This window comes from Neospora caninum, chromosome IX (assembly GCF_000208865.1).
Source record: "Neospora caninum Liverpool complete genome, chromosome IX".
Taxonomy (NCBI): Eukaryota; Apicomplexa; class Conoidasida; order Eucoccidiorida; family Sarcocystidae; genus Neospora; species Neospora caninum.
The window spans coordinates 2,287,502-2,302,198 of NC_018390.1; the positions used below are offsets into that span (position 1 = coordinate 2,287,502).

Genomic DNA, 14,697 nt, shown 5'->3' on the forward strand with positions numbered 1-14,697 from the left:
GAGAAGAAAGACAGCGATAGGCCACGAGAGGGGGGGGAGATACGCACAAGATGCCCTGCGAGGGAAAGAGAGGAAGGAAGAAGGGAGAGAGGCGAAAGAGCGAGAGCGGGTGAAAACAGTTGCGGCGGGAGCGGGAGAGACGGTGATCTCCGGGAAATCTGGGGAGCGTCGGTGCGAAAAAGCAAGAAAGCAGAGAGAAAGAAGAACAAGCCCCAGTGTACGCGCGCGCCGCCAGGAGTGCAAAGCGAGAGAAAAAGGCGGAAACCGCAAAGAGGGCGTGCGAAAACAGAAATGCTTCCAGGCGTCTCCCTCCCTATGCATGCGCTGAGGCTAGACAGACGGTCCCCGCGAGACAAAAGCGACGGAGAAAAAGACAGAGAGAAAGAAGAGAGCACAAAGGAAGAAGGACGAATCACGGAGGCGAGAGGAAAAGGCAAAACGTGGAAATCGAAGCGTCGTCGGAGCGTACAGCATCGAGGGGCGAGGGGAGACGAAAAAGCGCAGAAACGCGGGAAGCATTTGGCGGCGAGACGAAGGGAGCAGAGGTCGTTCAAAGAGACGAGGAGGGAGAAAAGAAGAAATACTTGCGAAAAGAGAGAAAAAGAAGGAACAACAGAAGGCCACTGAGAAAGCAGAGACAGCATTTGTGAGAGAGAGAGGCCGCTTTTCGAGGGAGACCCGAGGTCTTCTTTTCGTCTTGGTTTTTCCCATTCCGTCGAGACAGCGCCGATCTCCGCTTTGTCTCTCCGCCATTGACTCCATTTCAGTCAAATCCCCCGAAATGTGTTGTTTTCTTCTCGACGCTCCACTTTTCACGTACTCGCGCGTTCTTCTGTCTCAGTAGCCTCTCTTCTCCCCTCTCGAGTTCTGTTGTCTCTCTTCGCGTTTCGTCTCCTGTCGGGGCTTGTCCCAGCCTCACGTCGTTGTTTTCGTCCTGTCTCCCCGTCTTCGACTTTCCCTTCTTATCTCCTTTGCCTGCCTGTTCTCCTTTCGTTCTTATCCTTTTCTGGGATCTCATTTGCTCCTCTGAAAATCTCCCGGGAGCGATCGAAACACGACAGGGCCCGTCGCCACAGACGGATGAAGAGCCGAGCTTTCCGAAAGACGAAAGAAGAACGCGTTGGCTGCCTCGGATCTTTCCGCGCGCCTCTCCGAAGTCGCAAGGAAGTCCGCTCTTCCTATCCGCTGCTGCTGCCTCTTTCTCTCGCCCCAGGGCTAAGGTCTCGGGGCAGGAACGGAGACAGAAAAGAGGCGCGAAAACCCAGACAGCAGGAGAGAGAAACAACGGCTGAGAGAAGAGAGAGGAGCGGAGAGAAAGACGCGACAAATAGGAACCGCGGCGGAAGGAACATTCGTCAAACCGAGAAAATGAAGCAGACGCGACGGGAGAGAGGCGCTCCGGCTGCTTTCTGATGTGGAGGGAAGAACTCGTCCCTCGAAGAGAAAGGAGGGGTGGAACAAGATGAGACTGAGCGCAGACATGAACCGATTCCTCTCGTCAACTGTAGAGGACTCGGCCCTTCTTCCGGCGTCTCGCCGGCCTCTGCTGCCTCTCCGCGCTCAGCCGGGACTAAAGAGACCGCCTGCGCCGCGTCTCGCGCGAGAAAGAGACAGAGGCGAACCAGGCTTACGGCTGAGAGAGCCGAGAAGCGGCGGAGACGCAGTCGGAGTGGTGGGCGGAGACACTTTGAAACAAAAGACTCTGGCAGTCTCGGAGACAAGGAGACGGCTTCCACGGGAGATCAACGCTGCGGGTGCAACAAGCTCATCGTTCCCTGCATTCCCGGGCTCTTTTTCTCGCTTCCTAGTCACTCCTCGCCCTTCCTCGGCCTCGTCACCCCTCTCTTCTTCTCGTTCCTTCTCTCGCTACGCCGCCCGAGGACCGGAGTTCGCTTCTTCGGCCTCTCCGCGTCCACCCTCCGTCGCCTCTCGAAACTCGAAGCCCGTCTCCTCGCTCTCTGCCTCGGTAGCGTCTCGCTCTTGTGCTGCTTCGTCGCTCGGCTCTCCCTCGTCATCTGTTGCAGCTTTCGACTCGCCGTCAACTTTGCCGGCTTCGGCCGCTCTTTCTCCTGCGTCTCCGCCGCCGTTCCTCCTCTCGCCTCCAACGCCTGTCCAGACCAGCGCCACGCCTCGACTTCTCGGTGCCGCGCGGGCGTCGCGGAGTTTGTCCTCTGTCTCTGCCTCCTCTGTTTCCCTCGCGACTCCTCCGCTGTCGCCTGCTCCTCCCGTCTCCTCTTGGCGACAGTTTTCTTCTTCTTCTTCTTCTTCTTCTTCTTCTTCTTCGTCCCCTGGCTGCTTCGGCCCGCAGCGCCGCCGTCGCCTTCCTTTGTGGAATGTCGAAGTCTCTCGGGCAGCGCCTGCAGGTCGGGAAGCGCCCGGCGAGGACGCGACGCGACGCGACGGAGGCGAACGAGGAGAAGGAGAAGCCCACACCGGCAAGAGAGACGAAGATCTCCTCGGGGAAAGCGACGATTCCGCGTCTCTTCTTCAGCTGACCAACCGCAGTACACCCTCTGGGCTGGCTGCCTTTGCCCGCGCTGCAGATCCCAGCGAAGACCAGTCTTCCCCTTCTACTTTTTCATCGTCTTCGTCTGCACCACTCGCGGCTGCCGTGCGGGCTGCGACGGCGGCGGTGAAGAGGAGCTATCACGAGTCCGCTTTCTGGCGCGAGCTCGGGGACGAAGCCGCGCGCATTCTCCTCCGTCTACAAGAATTCACGCACCGCGGCAGCGCCTGTTCCTTCTCGTCTGCATTTGAGGCAGGCTCCGAAGACGAGGACGAGGCCGCCCTCGCAGGGGCTGCAGCGGCGAGTCCGCTCTCGACGTCCTTCTCGCTGGCGCCTGCCGAATCGCCGGATGCAGGCTTCTCGCAGTTTGGTCGGGATCTGAGTGTGCTGGTGAACCGCTTCAAACAAATCCGCTTTTTCCACGAGAGGTTCTTGCAAACGGCGGAGCAGGCGGCTCTGGGGTCTATGCACCTCTTGTCGCTCCACGACGCCGCGCTTCTCGCCTCCTCCTTCGCCTCTCTCCAGTGCAACAATCCTTCCTTCTTCTTCTCCCTCGCTGACCACGTCTACCAAGTCGCCACGTCTCCCTCCCCTGCTGTCGCACGCATGGCGCAAACGGCTCTTCGCGCCCTTCGCGAAGCCTCTTCTGCCGTGCATGCGTCTCCGCTGTCCGCTGCGCGCCGCCGGGATGCGTTCCTCGCCTCGCTCGCTCCGTCTGCCTCCTTTCCCCTCTCGCTGCTGCTGGCCACGGCCCGCGCGCCCGGGACCGAACGGCGCAGTCGGGTTCACTTCCCTGCCGCGCAAGGCGCCGCTTCGCAGGCAGGCGCCCTGGATGTCTCCGAGGAGATTGAGATCCATCTCTGTCTCTCGTGGGTGCATCTCCTCTCGGGGTTCGCGCACGCGCACGTGGCGCACGCAAATCTGTTTGAGATCGCTGCGCTGCCGCTGTGCGCCTTGCTGGAGGCAAAAGCGGGCTCTTTGCTCCTCATGCAAAAACGGGTCATGGCGCGAAGAAGCGTCGAGCGAGCGCGGAAGGCCTGCGCGGCTGGGGCGCGCATGCAGCTGTCTCTCCCACGAGACGGCACTCCTCGGCGACGGCAAAGTTCGCGCGGCGACGGCCGAGCGGAGACAGTCGGGACCGACGAAGAAGGAATTGAAGCGATCCACGGTCACCTCATGGTTTCTGCGGGGACATGCGGCGGAAAAGCAGCACGTGCAACGATGCCCGGAAGGCTGGTTGCCAAAATTGTGGAGGCGTATGCAACGTAAGCGAAGCGTGAGGGACACGCGAAGAAGAGGGCGGAGGGGGGCGGAAAAGTGCGGAATGTGAAGGGAACGTGCGGCGTGGAGACGGGAAATGGATCAACAGAGACATGCGAGGAGGGCTAAGGAGGAGGAACATAGATGGAGAAGATGCGAGGAGGGCTAAGGAGGAGGAACATAGATGGAGAAGATGCGAGGAGGGCTAAGGAGGAGGAACATAGATGGAGAAGATGCGAGGAGGGCTAAGGAGGAGGAACATAGATGGAGAAGCTGCGAGAGGGGAAGACTCCGCGACGTAGCAACCCACACAAACATAGGCAGAGAGATAGGCAGGGAGGCCAGGGGAGAAGGAAGAGCGAGACAAAGCTCCAGGAGCCGCGCGGAACGGACGCGTATGGGAAACCCACGAGAGGGAGAACGTGGGGAGCAGAAAGAGACTTGCGAGGAGACCGTTTGGAGTTATCCCTTGGTGTGCAGGTTCCGATTCAAACATGAGAGACTCCTCCTGGCAGCGACGTCGACCGTTTCCTTCCTTTCGTTCACTGACAGCGACATCGAGGTACGCGCGGTCGCGGTGTGCCTCTCGTGCGGCTGAATCTTTCCCCGTTTCGTCCTTTTCTGTGCTTCCGCTCTCTCAAAGTCTCAGCGTTAGCTCGATGTCACCCCCCTTTGTGCTTCTCGCCCTCCTGTTCGCCTCGTGGCGGCGCGTCGCCTCAGGAGGTGCGCGTCGAATCGTGTGGATGTGGGCTGACTTTGCGTTTTTCCCAGACGCGAAAAACAACTGGTCTGAGCCGGCCTGCGACTTCAGGCGCGCCGGCCGTCGCATATGCAAAATGCGCTGTCTGTGCGTCTCGCGCGGCTTCTCTTCCTGCGGTTTCCCCTCGCAGTGTCTTGCCTCCTCTCGGGCGCGTCGCCTCTGCACCGGCGCGCGGCCATCTGGTGTCGAGACACCCGCGCCTCAGATCCACTCCGCATTCCCTGCCGCTGTTTGGCTTCGTTTTTGTGCGCGCAGTCGCTTCGGCGATCAATGGAAAAACTCGACTTCGCCTCGCCAGAGTTCGACAGATTCGCCAGCATGCGGCTGCCGCCCGCGGCGCGGAGATGATCGTTCCGCGAAAGCCGCGGCTCTCAGTGACGCTTGTGATTCACACGTGCCGGTAGAAATAAGAGCCTCACAACTACATACAGACATATGCAATGCCAGGGACATTCTGCCTATACATATATGTATATATATATATACATATACGTTTACCAGCGCACTTATACTCCTACATACATTTGCATATATATATATATATATGTTTGTCTTTTTATGTATAATACGCCTTGCGGATCTATGATGCGAGTGTTTGGAAAGGATATGGTGTGAGGCGTTGGGGGGTGCCGTGAGGTGAGGAGAGACAAGAGTGGTTTCGGAACCTTGAGACGCAAAGGCGTCAGTGGTTTCTCATGCCAGCGAAGCAAAGCGTACGGGCCACGGCGACAACGAGCGGGGTTTCGCACGCCCGAGGCACACGGTTTAGCAGACCTCGCGTTTCGCTCGGTTTTAGGAAGACGCTCGCCACGGCTTGGCGAACTGCGATGATGGAGACTCGTGCAACCACTTCTCTCCACGGAAGGCTGGCCACGGGTTGCGGCCATTCATTGAGAAAACGAAACAGGAAAAACGAGATCTCAGCGGGGCTGCTGAGCGGCGAAGAAGCAAAACGAGACCAGCAAGGCAAAACCTGTGCTCGTGCTCGCGAGGGAGAACCCGCACACGACGCTGACGCATGCAGAGAATAATTGCAACGGAGTCGTAGCGGAGCTCCCTTTTGGCCTCGCCACAAAACCAGCATTGCTCTGGACAGAGACGCTAGATCTCACAGGTCGAGACTTACTAGCACACAGAAAGACAACTCCACACATGGACACCGGAATCTAAAAACATGCATATATATATATATATATATATATATATATATATGAGACGGCACTCAAGTTAGCAGTCCGTTGTTACGAGTGCGCGAGCCGGGAGAGAAACCGCGCAGAGACCCTCACGCGAGGCGTTCTTGGTGCTCAACACATTCTCACCGGTGCGCTTAGGCCTCCTCTAAAACCGGGAAAAACAGATCAACACATCCAAGTATATATGTATATCGGTTTCGCCATGTGTAGACAGGCCAACGGGAAGGCGTTCACATCCCTCCCCGCAGATCGCGGATGCTTGGCATTAAAACTGGCCCAGAAAGCCCCCGCGTGTCTCGTACTCTTCGCAGGCAAGGGCGTCCAATGTGGCGGAGTAGAAATTGCTGAAATCGAGCATGGAGTAAAGAAGGCGCAGACCACAGGCTACCTCTTGGCACACGCCGACTTCCGTGCCGCCCTCAAAGGGGGGATTCTGCACAGGGCGCACGCTTGCCTCCTGAGAGCTTCTCGCGGGCTCGGACGAACTCATACACTCCGCAGCAATCTTTCCAAAGAGCACGGCGGAGACAGAGAAGACGTCGCGATCAACAATGTCTGTGAGGGGACACGACTCGAGAATCATCGTCGGCGAGGAGAAAACAGCCGTGCGCAAGAGCGCCAGGAGACACAGCGCAGCCCGCCTGACGTTGAAGTGCAGCGCTACACACAAACAACCAACCGGCAAATCCGCAGAAGAAAAGGAGAAAGAACGCGCTGTGCCGCTTCGGCTTCGCCTCGACATCTCCAAAGTAGACTCCCAAAAACGATCTGGATGTCGACAGCAAAACACTCTGGAACATGGCATGTATACTGCAGAAACAAAACCACAGCCAACACGATCCGGTTGTTTGGGAACAACTCCTACTGCAAACAAAACCACCGACACCCGTGAAACCATGCAGAGATATAAATATGTATATATATATATATATATACATAAATGCATATCAAGGATGCATATATATATATATATATATATATATGAGGTTGACGTGTATCTACGTGTACGGGATTGTGCTCAGGACTGCGAAACCAGAGAGAGGTAAGAATGTGTAGGCTCACCTTCCAGAGACTGCATGCATGCGTCGAGCTGCGCCTTGAGCTCGGAGGTTTGCCTCTCGCTTCGCTCGGTTTCTGGCAGCAAAGGAGAAACTGCCTCAGTTTGTTTGATCGAGTGATGTTGCGAAGGCTCTGCTGCGTGCCGGGGCGCGGAGGCGCGGGCGCCGCACGCGGGTAGCCTTCCTCTGTTTTTTCGCCACCGCAGAGCGTCGTCGGGAGTCTCTTCGTCTCGGTGCGCTTCTGGACCCGCGTCACCGCCCCCGTTCACTGCGGCCTGCGCCTCTCTCACCAATCGCTGCAAATCGCACGGCGCGCGAAGAAGCAGCAGCACATGCGGCGCAACCGCCTCGTTCAACTGAAAAGACACAGTGGAACCCGGGAGGTCGGCTGACGCAGAGGGAGAAGAGGAAGGCATCGGCGAGGAGAGCGCGGGGCCGTGGACTGGGACAAGAAGAAGCGCGAGAAGGAGACGGAGATCCAGCAAGTGTGCATGGGTCATTTCGTCGAGCGAGCGACAGGCAAGAAGCCGGCGAAGGAGAGATGGGGAAGAGTGCTGGCCACACACGAAGGCAACGTGCCGTTGTAGGGAGAAGAGAACATGGCAGAGTTCGCCTCGCAGCTTCACTGCAGTTTGATAAAAGCGCGTCGAAAACGCCTGCAAAAAGCCATCCACCGTGGGCGCGTCGACCGGCGGCGTCTCGTCTCCGGCGAGGTCGTCTTCGCATCTCTGTGCGCAGGTGCGGCGGTCGCTTTCGTCACGTCGATTGTCTCCAGTCCCGCGCCTCGCTGTCGACGCAGCTAGCCAACAGAGAGGCGCAGGCAGCCGGCAAAGCACGCCTGCGCTGCGCTCCAGCTCGAGAAGAAATGCAAAGATGGCCGAATACATGCAAGTGACGTCGGCGCTGAGCAGGTGCTGAGCGGCGTACCGCGGGTGTACAGACACTGGAAACGGCGTCCCGGCGTACTGCAGCTGCAGGGCAAGACCAGAAATGAACAGATGCCGCGGAACCGGTCAAAAACCAGTGAGCGAAAAAAACAGCCCTGGACTGCTGTCCAGTCTCGCCCAAATCGCGCCAAAGAGAGATGACAGTGAACATCTCGGCGCGAAAGGGAAACGCAAGAAGCCCAACCAGGGAAGCGCATTTTACGGGACACACAGACGCGGACGAAAGATCGAACATGGAAGGCCTTAACGTTTGACAACCGCGAGAGACGCACCAAGGAGAACGCGCCCAGACCAGGCGGCGGAACACGAGATTGGAGAAGAAAGTACGAAGGACGGCAAGAAAACGAACGACAAATGACACCACCGAGCTTCGACTTGGCAATCGAGACTGCACGGCACGAGAGGCGAAACAACACAAAAGAACAAAACCCGAATAGTAGTGGAAATACGATTAGACACCGCGGAGTTTTATACCCTTTGAAACTACGCTTTGAAGCCGAAGCATGAAACACGTACCGTCAGATACGCAAACGCGAGACGCGGCGTGTGGCGGTCGCCCGCTTCGTTGATCTCTGTCCCTTCCGCGTCCGGGCGTCGGACGCGTGGACTCCGAGTATCTGCCCCGCCTCGTTCGCTTCTTTCACCTCTACGAGAATGCAAAGAACCGGACGCGGGCGTGGACAGCAGAGGGTTTTCTGTCGTTAGGCTGAGGGCGAGAGCCCGCCCTGCAGTGTCCATACGATCGAGGGAGAAAATCCGGTTCCAGATGGCTTCAGTACGCGCGTCACGCCGTTCCCTCTTCCCGCGCGCCTCGTGCGGCCTTGTCTCCTCACTGCCTGGTGAGTCCGGGCATCTCGCGTTCTCTTCCTGTCTGTCTCGGCGCGCACGCGTCTCGCGCAGGAAGGCGCCCAGTGCCCGGGAGAGCGAGCGATGGAGGATTGAACAGACCGACGAGCAGGCAGCGCAGTCTCCGCTTTTCCTTTCCGCGCGAGCGCCTCCGAGTCCCAGCCGTCTGCTCTCGGGGCCTGGCGCCTCGCGACTGCTTGCAGGGGTTGCCGAAGCTTTCGGAGCGGCGGGGGATAACAGGAGATCCCGGAGGACGCAGTTCAACTGGACAGGATCGACGTGCGCGAGCGGGGCTTCTGCTGGCGAGAACAAGAGACGGAAGAGCGGGCGCATCTCGCTCTTCACCTGAACGCAAACCCACAAAGGAACGTGTACATGCCTCCGCCGTCACCTCTTGAAATGTGTCTTCTTCACTCCACACACTGCTCGCAAACTCCGGAACTGTCTGTGACTCCCTGGCTGTCTACAGGTGCGTACATGCGCGTATCGTTCTGTCTGCATATTTGTGTTTTTGCGTACATTTGTGTACATTCGTGTCTGTATGTGCATGTCTCTGTGCTTCTCCGTGCATGCATGGGTGCGTCACCCCGCTTCCCAATCTGTTCTCTTCTGGTCTCCCTGCCGGCAGCCCGACCTGGAGAAGAGCGATGGCGCGGGTCACAGCCACGGCCTCGAGAATGTGCGTCCAGTGGAGCGAGACGAGAACGGCGTTTTCCTCTTCTTCTCTCGCCAGGGCGAGCAGCGCAGGCCGCACGCGAGCCTGCAGAAAGAGACTGGTGACGCCTTCGGGTCTCAGCACCTCCGCGTCCACAGTCGCGTCCTCTCCGTCTTCCTTCTCGCCTCCTCGCGCCACGCCCTCAACGGGTCCTTTGGTGCAAAGCGGCAAAGAGCCCGAGACGGCCGGCGGCACGCGGTCCATGCGTTTTATCGCGAGACGCGCGTCTATTAGCTGCGTCGCCTGTCGCCGCTGCCCCAGGGACGTCCCGCAGAGAACGTCGAGGAGGCACACCGAGGCGGCGACCGTCGGCGGCACTGCCGAGAGCGAGGAAGGGCGGAGGGCGTGAAACAGCGCCTCCGTGTCGCGCAGAAGAGCCGGTGAATGCGGCTTACCCATCGCCGAGACAGCCTCGTTCCAGGCGGTCGGCGACGCAAGGCTGTGTGGCGAGCGGAACGCCTCCTCTGTGGCTGAGGCGGAGGTCGACGGGAAGACCTCCCAGGCACGCAGCCGCCTGACGAGCATTTCCAACTTTCCGTCGACTGTTTCGTTTCCGACGCTCGCACACGCCACGACTGCCTCGCCGGTTTCGTCCCGTCGCCGTCGCGCCTGCTCGCCGGTCGGGGACGCGTCCTGACAGTCCTGAACGAGACAACTGGACCTCGGCGCCCGGGGGTGTCGGGCCTCTTCGACGGCCCCCCTGCCTGCGTTGCGGATCTTCTTCAAGAAGGAAGCAGCCACCAGCGAAGGGTTTTCGCGCTCCAGTTTCTCCCAGAGTTGTGCGTCGTCGTCCTCGCTGTCCTCGCCCTCCCCTTCGCTCACGTCGATGTCTTCCTCGGGCGTGTCGTCCCTCGAAGACCCGCGGGTCGATCCGCCGTCGCTGAGATCGCCGCGGTCGGGCGAGTGCGCCTGCGGCGTCGCCTGCGTCCGAACGTCTCGGGAGTTCCGCTTCTTCTCCATCTTCCCGTAAAGCTCTGACGACAGTCCCCCCCGCGTTCGCTCCACCTCGCGGACTGCTGCGACGGCCTGACCGGTTCGCTGTGACGCAGTCACGAGGTCGAGCAGAAACACAGGAATCCGAGGCCTTCCTTCGCCGTCCTCGTCCGGTTCGGCGCCGCCTCCTCTTTCGTCCGGGCGGCCGCCGGGCGAGCTCTGCGCCGCGAACGCCTCGCCGTTTGCCCGCTGCAGCAGCAGGCGAATGTCCGTCGGAAAGCCGCGGACTTCGCCGAAGCGCATGCACCGATCGAGAGCGAGGAGCAGAGGATGGAGCGCAAAGAAGAGAAAGAAGTTCCAGAAGCGCTCCAGGACGCCGTCGCGCGCCATCTCGGCGTCCTGCAGCAGCCCGAGGCCCTCGCTGAGGAACGCGAGGCCGAACGCGGCGCCCTCGGCTGCTCCGAAAGGCCAGGCAGTGCACGGGGCGATGCCGCGCGGCTGCGAATCCGAAAACGGAGCGGCGGAGTTCCTTGCCGCAGACGGGGGGAACGACAGCGCCTGCAGCGCCTTCTCGACGGCACCCGCCAGGCTCGTCCAACACCGGAGATGCTCCCGCACCTCCAGGAAAAGTGAGAGAAGCGTGAGCGGCCGCTGGGAAACGAAACGTCTCTCGCCCGGCACATCTGCCTCCGCCGCACACGCGCCGTTCCGCCCGAGCGGCGGGAGGGGTCCGAAGCGGCGAAACGCCGCGAGCGCGCCCGGCGCGCCCACCGCGGAGAGGTCGCCGAACGGGAACGCGGCCTCGGCGTGCAGGCTCGCCGTTTGAGCCTGCTGGAGCTCCGACAGCAGGGCGGTCCAGTGCAGGAACAGCGCGTCGATCGCATGCTTCGTGGCGTCGAGACAGGCACTCGGACGCGCAGCCCGTGCGCCCTGGAGGCTCGGCTGCGCGTCTTCGCCCGCCTCGAGGAAGTGGTGGAGAGAGAGCGAGGCGCCCTCGCGGCGAGCGAAGTGGAGCGGCGCGAAGGCCAGGCGCCCGAGCGCGGTGGAGAAGCGAGAAAGAAGAAGGACCGCCGACGCAGGGAACGAGAAGAGGCCGAGGGCTGAGGTCACAGCCGCAGGCGAGAGATGCTCGACGGCAGGCAGCCGCGGATTCGGCTGCACGACGCCCAGAGGGGAGAAGGACGGACTCGAGGAACCGGAGGGGTGGGCGCGAGAGGCGGCGATCCCGCCGTTCTGGTTGCAGCGAAGAAACACAGGAGCCGCGTCGAGACCGGAGAGCGCGAGAAGCACGTGCTGGACGAGCCATGCCTCCGTAGCGCATCCGGCGTCTCGCGCGTCGCCGAAAGGAGGCTCTCGAGAGCGCGGCGTGAACAGTAAGGGAGCGGGCGGGGCAGAGCGCGACGCCACGGCCCCGCGACCAGCGGGAGGCGCAGCCGGACGAGGCGGCAACACGGCAGCGAGAGGCGTCTCCGTGGAGAGCAGCCGCGAGGCAACTCGATCCTTCTCGACGCTCTGTTCGATTGCTTCATCCTCTCCAGAGACTCCCTGCGCTTGCCGAGACGCCGGGGCCGGAAGACTCACGAGCCCATGCAGAAACCGCTCCGCGATTCTCTCCAACTCTGGAGACGCCTCAGGGAGACGAGCTTCCGGGTTCACTTCCGTTTCGGCGGTTGCCTCCTCGAGGGCTCGAGGTGCGTGCTCCTTCGGGGAGGAGGGAACGGCGAGGCGTGATTCAGTCTCAGGGGAGAGTTCCGCGGCGCTTCCTTCGCAGCGTCTCCGCTGAGGGGACCAGGGAGACGAGCGAGGGCCTTCGGCCTTTCGGTCAACGCTTTCGTCGCCATCTGAGGACTCTGAGGAATCGAAAAACGCCTCGAGATACGCCTCCAGATGCTCACGACGCAGCGCCTCAAGCTCCTCCTCCGCGGCGCGCTCGTCCTCGCGTCTCGCCTCTTCAAGGAGCGTCCGGCGGGTCTCCCGACGCTGTCGAAACAATCAACACCCGAGGCAAATCAACCTCTCACGAAAACACTTTTCCGGCTATGCCACTTCTCTCCAAATGAAACTCCACGTACATGTATATATATATATATATATATATACATATATATGTATATATGGATGTGTGCGATCGTCCCTCGGTCTTTAGGTAGGAGCATATGCATACTGATGAACACCTAAACACGTAGATAGATATATATGTTATGTCGACAGATGGATAAATGGATACATTGATGGAGCGCGTCACGCGTATGTTGCTCAGTGCTCGAGTCGGATCGGTTGCCAGTTTTAAGAAATACGTTTGTCGCCTGAAGGGCGACTCGCCACGAGAACCTCACCTCCCTGTCTCGCTCCAGTTCGAAGACCAAAACTTCTTGAGCGTCGGAGACGGGATGTTGCGCGAGAGAGAGGAGCATGCGCAGTATCCCACACCTCTTTTCTTCTTCCTCCTTCTCTTGCGCCTGTGCGTCGCGCTTCGCCCCAGCCTTCTGCGCTGGAGTCGGCCGCTGGTCCGCATGCAGATGCGCACCCTGGTGGCGCACCAGAGGCTCGTAGGGCGGCGTGAGGAAGGCGGCGAGACATCGGCGGAGCGCGGCGGCCTTGCCGACTTGGTGTTGCGCCTCTAGAGACAGCAGGAGTTGGGAAAACTCGTCCTTCACACTCGCCGGGTTGATGGTCTGGGAAGACAACAGACGACCGAGGGCACGCGTCAGAGAGAGCGATGTTACCACGAACGCGAGAAAGCGAGAAAGTCCGGCGGAGGCAGACGCGACTCAGCCGTCGCCGCGCCCCCGAGCGACGCAGAGAGCACACACGCGCCTCCACCGGGGGGAGAGAGACAGCCTTTCTCAGATGCCCCGCTCGCCTTTCCTGACTTACCCCGAAGGAGTGAAAGGTGCACTTTGTCTTCGCGAACTCGAAAGCGACTTCTGCATTTCTTCTGACGATCTCTTCGTTCGCTGCGTCTTCGTCGTCGCCCGCGCGCGGCTTGGCTTCCTGGTCTTCCCCCTCGGTTTTCCTCTCTTGGCGCTCGCCTGGAGCAGGCACAGACACGCCCAAGTAGGTGTGGAGGTGCGCGGCGACGAGACGCTTCAGGAGTCCCTCGCAGGAGGCTTGGCGCTTCTGCTCGAACGCGGAGGATGCCATGTTCCTTCGCGGGGAGGCGGGGGGGGGGGGTTTAGGGTTTAGGGGGGGGGGGGTTTGCGTAGGGCTCGACAGAGCTCTTCTCAGGCGTTTTCGACTGTGACGCGCTGGGGAGGCGCGCTTCGCTGAGTCGCGCGGTTCTCCGCTCGCTGGTAGGTCGCCTGGCACCTAAAACAAATGCGCTTTTTTTGCTGCAACTCGCGAGACACGGCAGCGGCGCAGCGAGACGACGGGGCACGGCGGGGAGGCGCGTGACGCCCAGCGACGGCGAGAGACCACGCGCTTGCTCGCGGCTTTCTCTCCGCAGACGCGCCCGCCTGGCGTGTGCACCCGTAGGCGCTTCCGGAGGAGTGCGCGGGCGACAAAAGACGACTGCTGCCTCGGGAGCAGCGGCGCTGGCGAGAGACGGCGGAGACACGCAGCAGGAAACGAATCTGACCACCTGAGGCTCTTACCGCACAGCAGGCCTTGTGTCAAGAGGACTGCCCACCGTCTTTTCTCTCACTCTCTCTCTTTTTGCTTCGGTGGTTGTTTCTCTTTCTCGTCTGCGTCTCTCCGTCCGTTGTTTCGCTCTCTGATTCACTCCTTCTCGGTCTCGTGTTCTGTTTTGTCTTTGCTCGAAAAAACACTCGAGTCCGCTGACACGCGCGTGTGAGCCTTCTGTGCTGGAGCCCCGCCCGTCTTCTGCGAGCCTGCATGCAGCGCGCGTCATCAGCCGAAGAGGAGTTCGAAGAGGATCACGACGATGTTCGCTACGACCAGCGGCAGCTTCAGATACGTCCGGACGGAGAAGAGGAAGAGGGAAATCTGAGAGCGGAGCCCAGGATCCCCCACCTGCGGTTTGTCGAGGGCGAGCGGCCGGAGGATACGAGGAGCACTCAAGACAGCCGCCGCGTTGAGGAGAAGAAGAAAACTCTCGAGGAGGTGAAGGAGGCAAAACGCCATGGTGGGGACGCTAGAGGGTGAATCGCGCAAGCGCGAGCGAGAGCTTCGAGCGAAGGAAGAGAGGAAAGCGAGAGACAGGGAGGGGGAGGCAGAGAGAGGGGGAGACAGAGAGGGAGACAGCGAGGGAACGCGAAAACCTCGAGAGGAAAACCGCGGTGGAAAGGCGAGAAGCAACGTGAGCAACACGGAGAGATAAGGGGAAAAGGTCGTTGAAACGAAAGGCGAGAAGCACTGCAGGGGAAACGGAGAGGAAAGGGTAGTGGCCAAGACAGATACCGTAGCTTCCCTTTCGCGCCAGACTCGCTGTTTCTCTCCCTCTCTGTCTCGTTATTGCTTTGCCTTTTCGGGACTTTCTCAGGTCTCCTCCCCTTTTCGATAGTGGTGGTTCCCTCT

General features: G+C 60.2%; 2 protein-coding genes across 2 annotated transcripts; one reads left to right on the top strand and one right to left on the bottom strand.

Annotated features, from left to right (window-relative positions):
- Positions 1 to 1,462: 1,462 nt before the first annotated feature.
- NCLIV_041280 (conserved hypothetical protein) lies at positions 1,463 to 4,874 on the top strand (the record flags this gene model as incomplete). The annotated part of the gene is made up of 3 exons (XM_003881037.1): positions 1,463 to 3,771; positions 4,247 to 4,328; positions 4,782 to 4,874. 3 exons carry the CDS (start codon positions 1,463 to 1,465, stop codon positions 4,872 to 4,874), a joined length of 2,484 nt encoding a protein of 827 aa, XP_003881086.1.
- Positions 4,875 to 5,984: 1,110 nt separating this feature from the next.
- NCLIV_041290 (conserved hypothetical protein) lies at positions 5,985 to 13,362 on the bottom strand (the record flags this gene model as incomplete). Its single annotated transcript, XM_003881038.1, has 6 exons — positions 5,985 to 6,379; positions 6,782 to 7,748; positions 8,241 to 8,915; positions 9,205 to 12,198; positions 12,555 to 12,893; positions 13,096 to 13,362. The coding sequence occupies 6 exons, from the start codon at positions 13,360 to 13,362 to the stop codon at positions 5,985 to 5,987; spliced, it is 5,637 nt and encodes a 1,878-aa protein (XP_003881087.1).
- Positions 13,363 to 14,697: the final 1,335 nt, after the last annotated feature.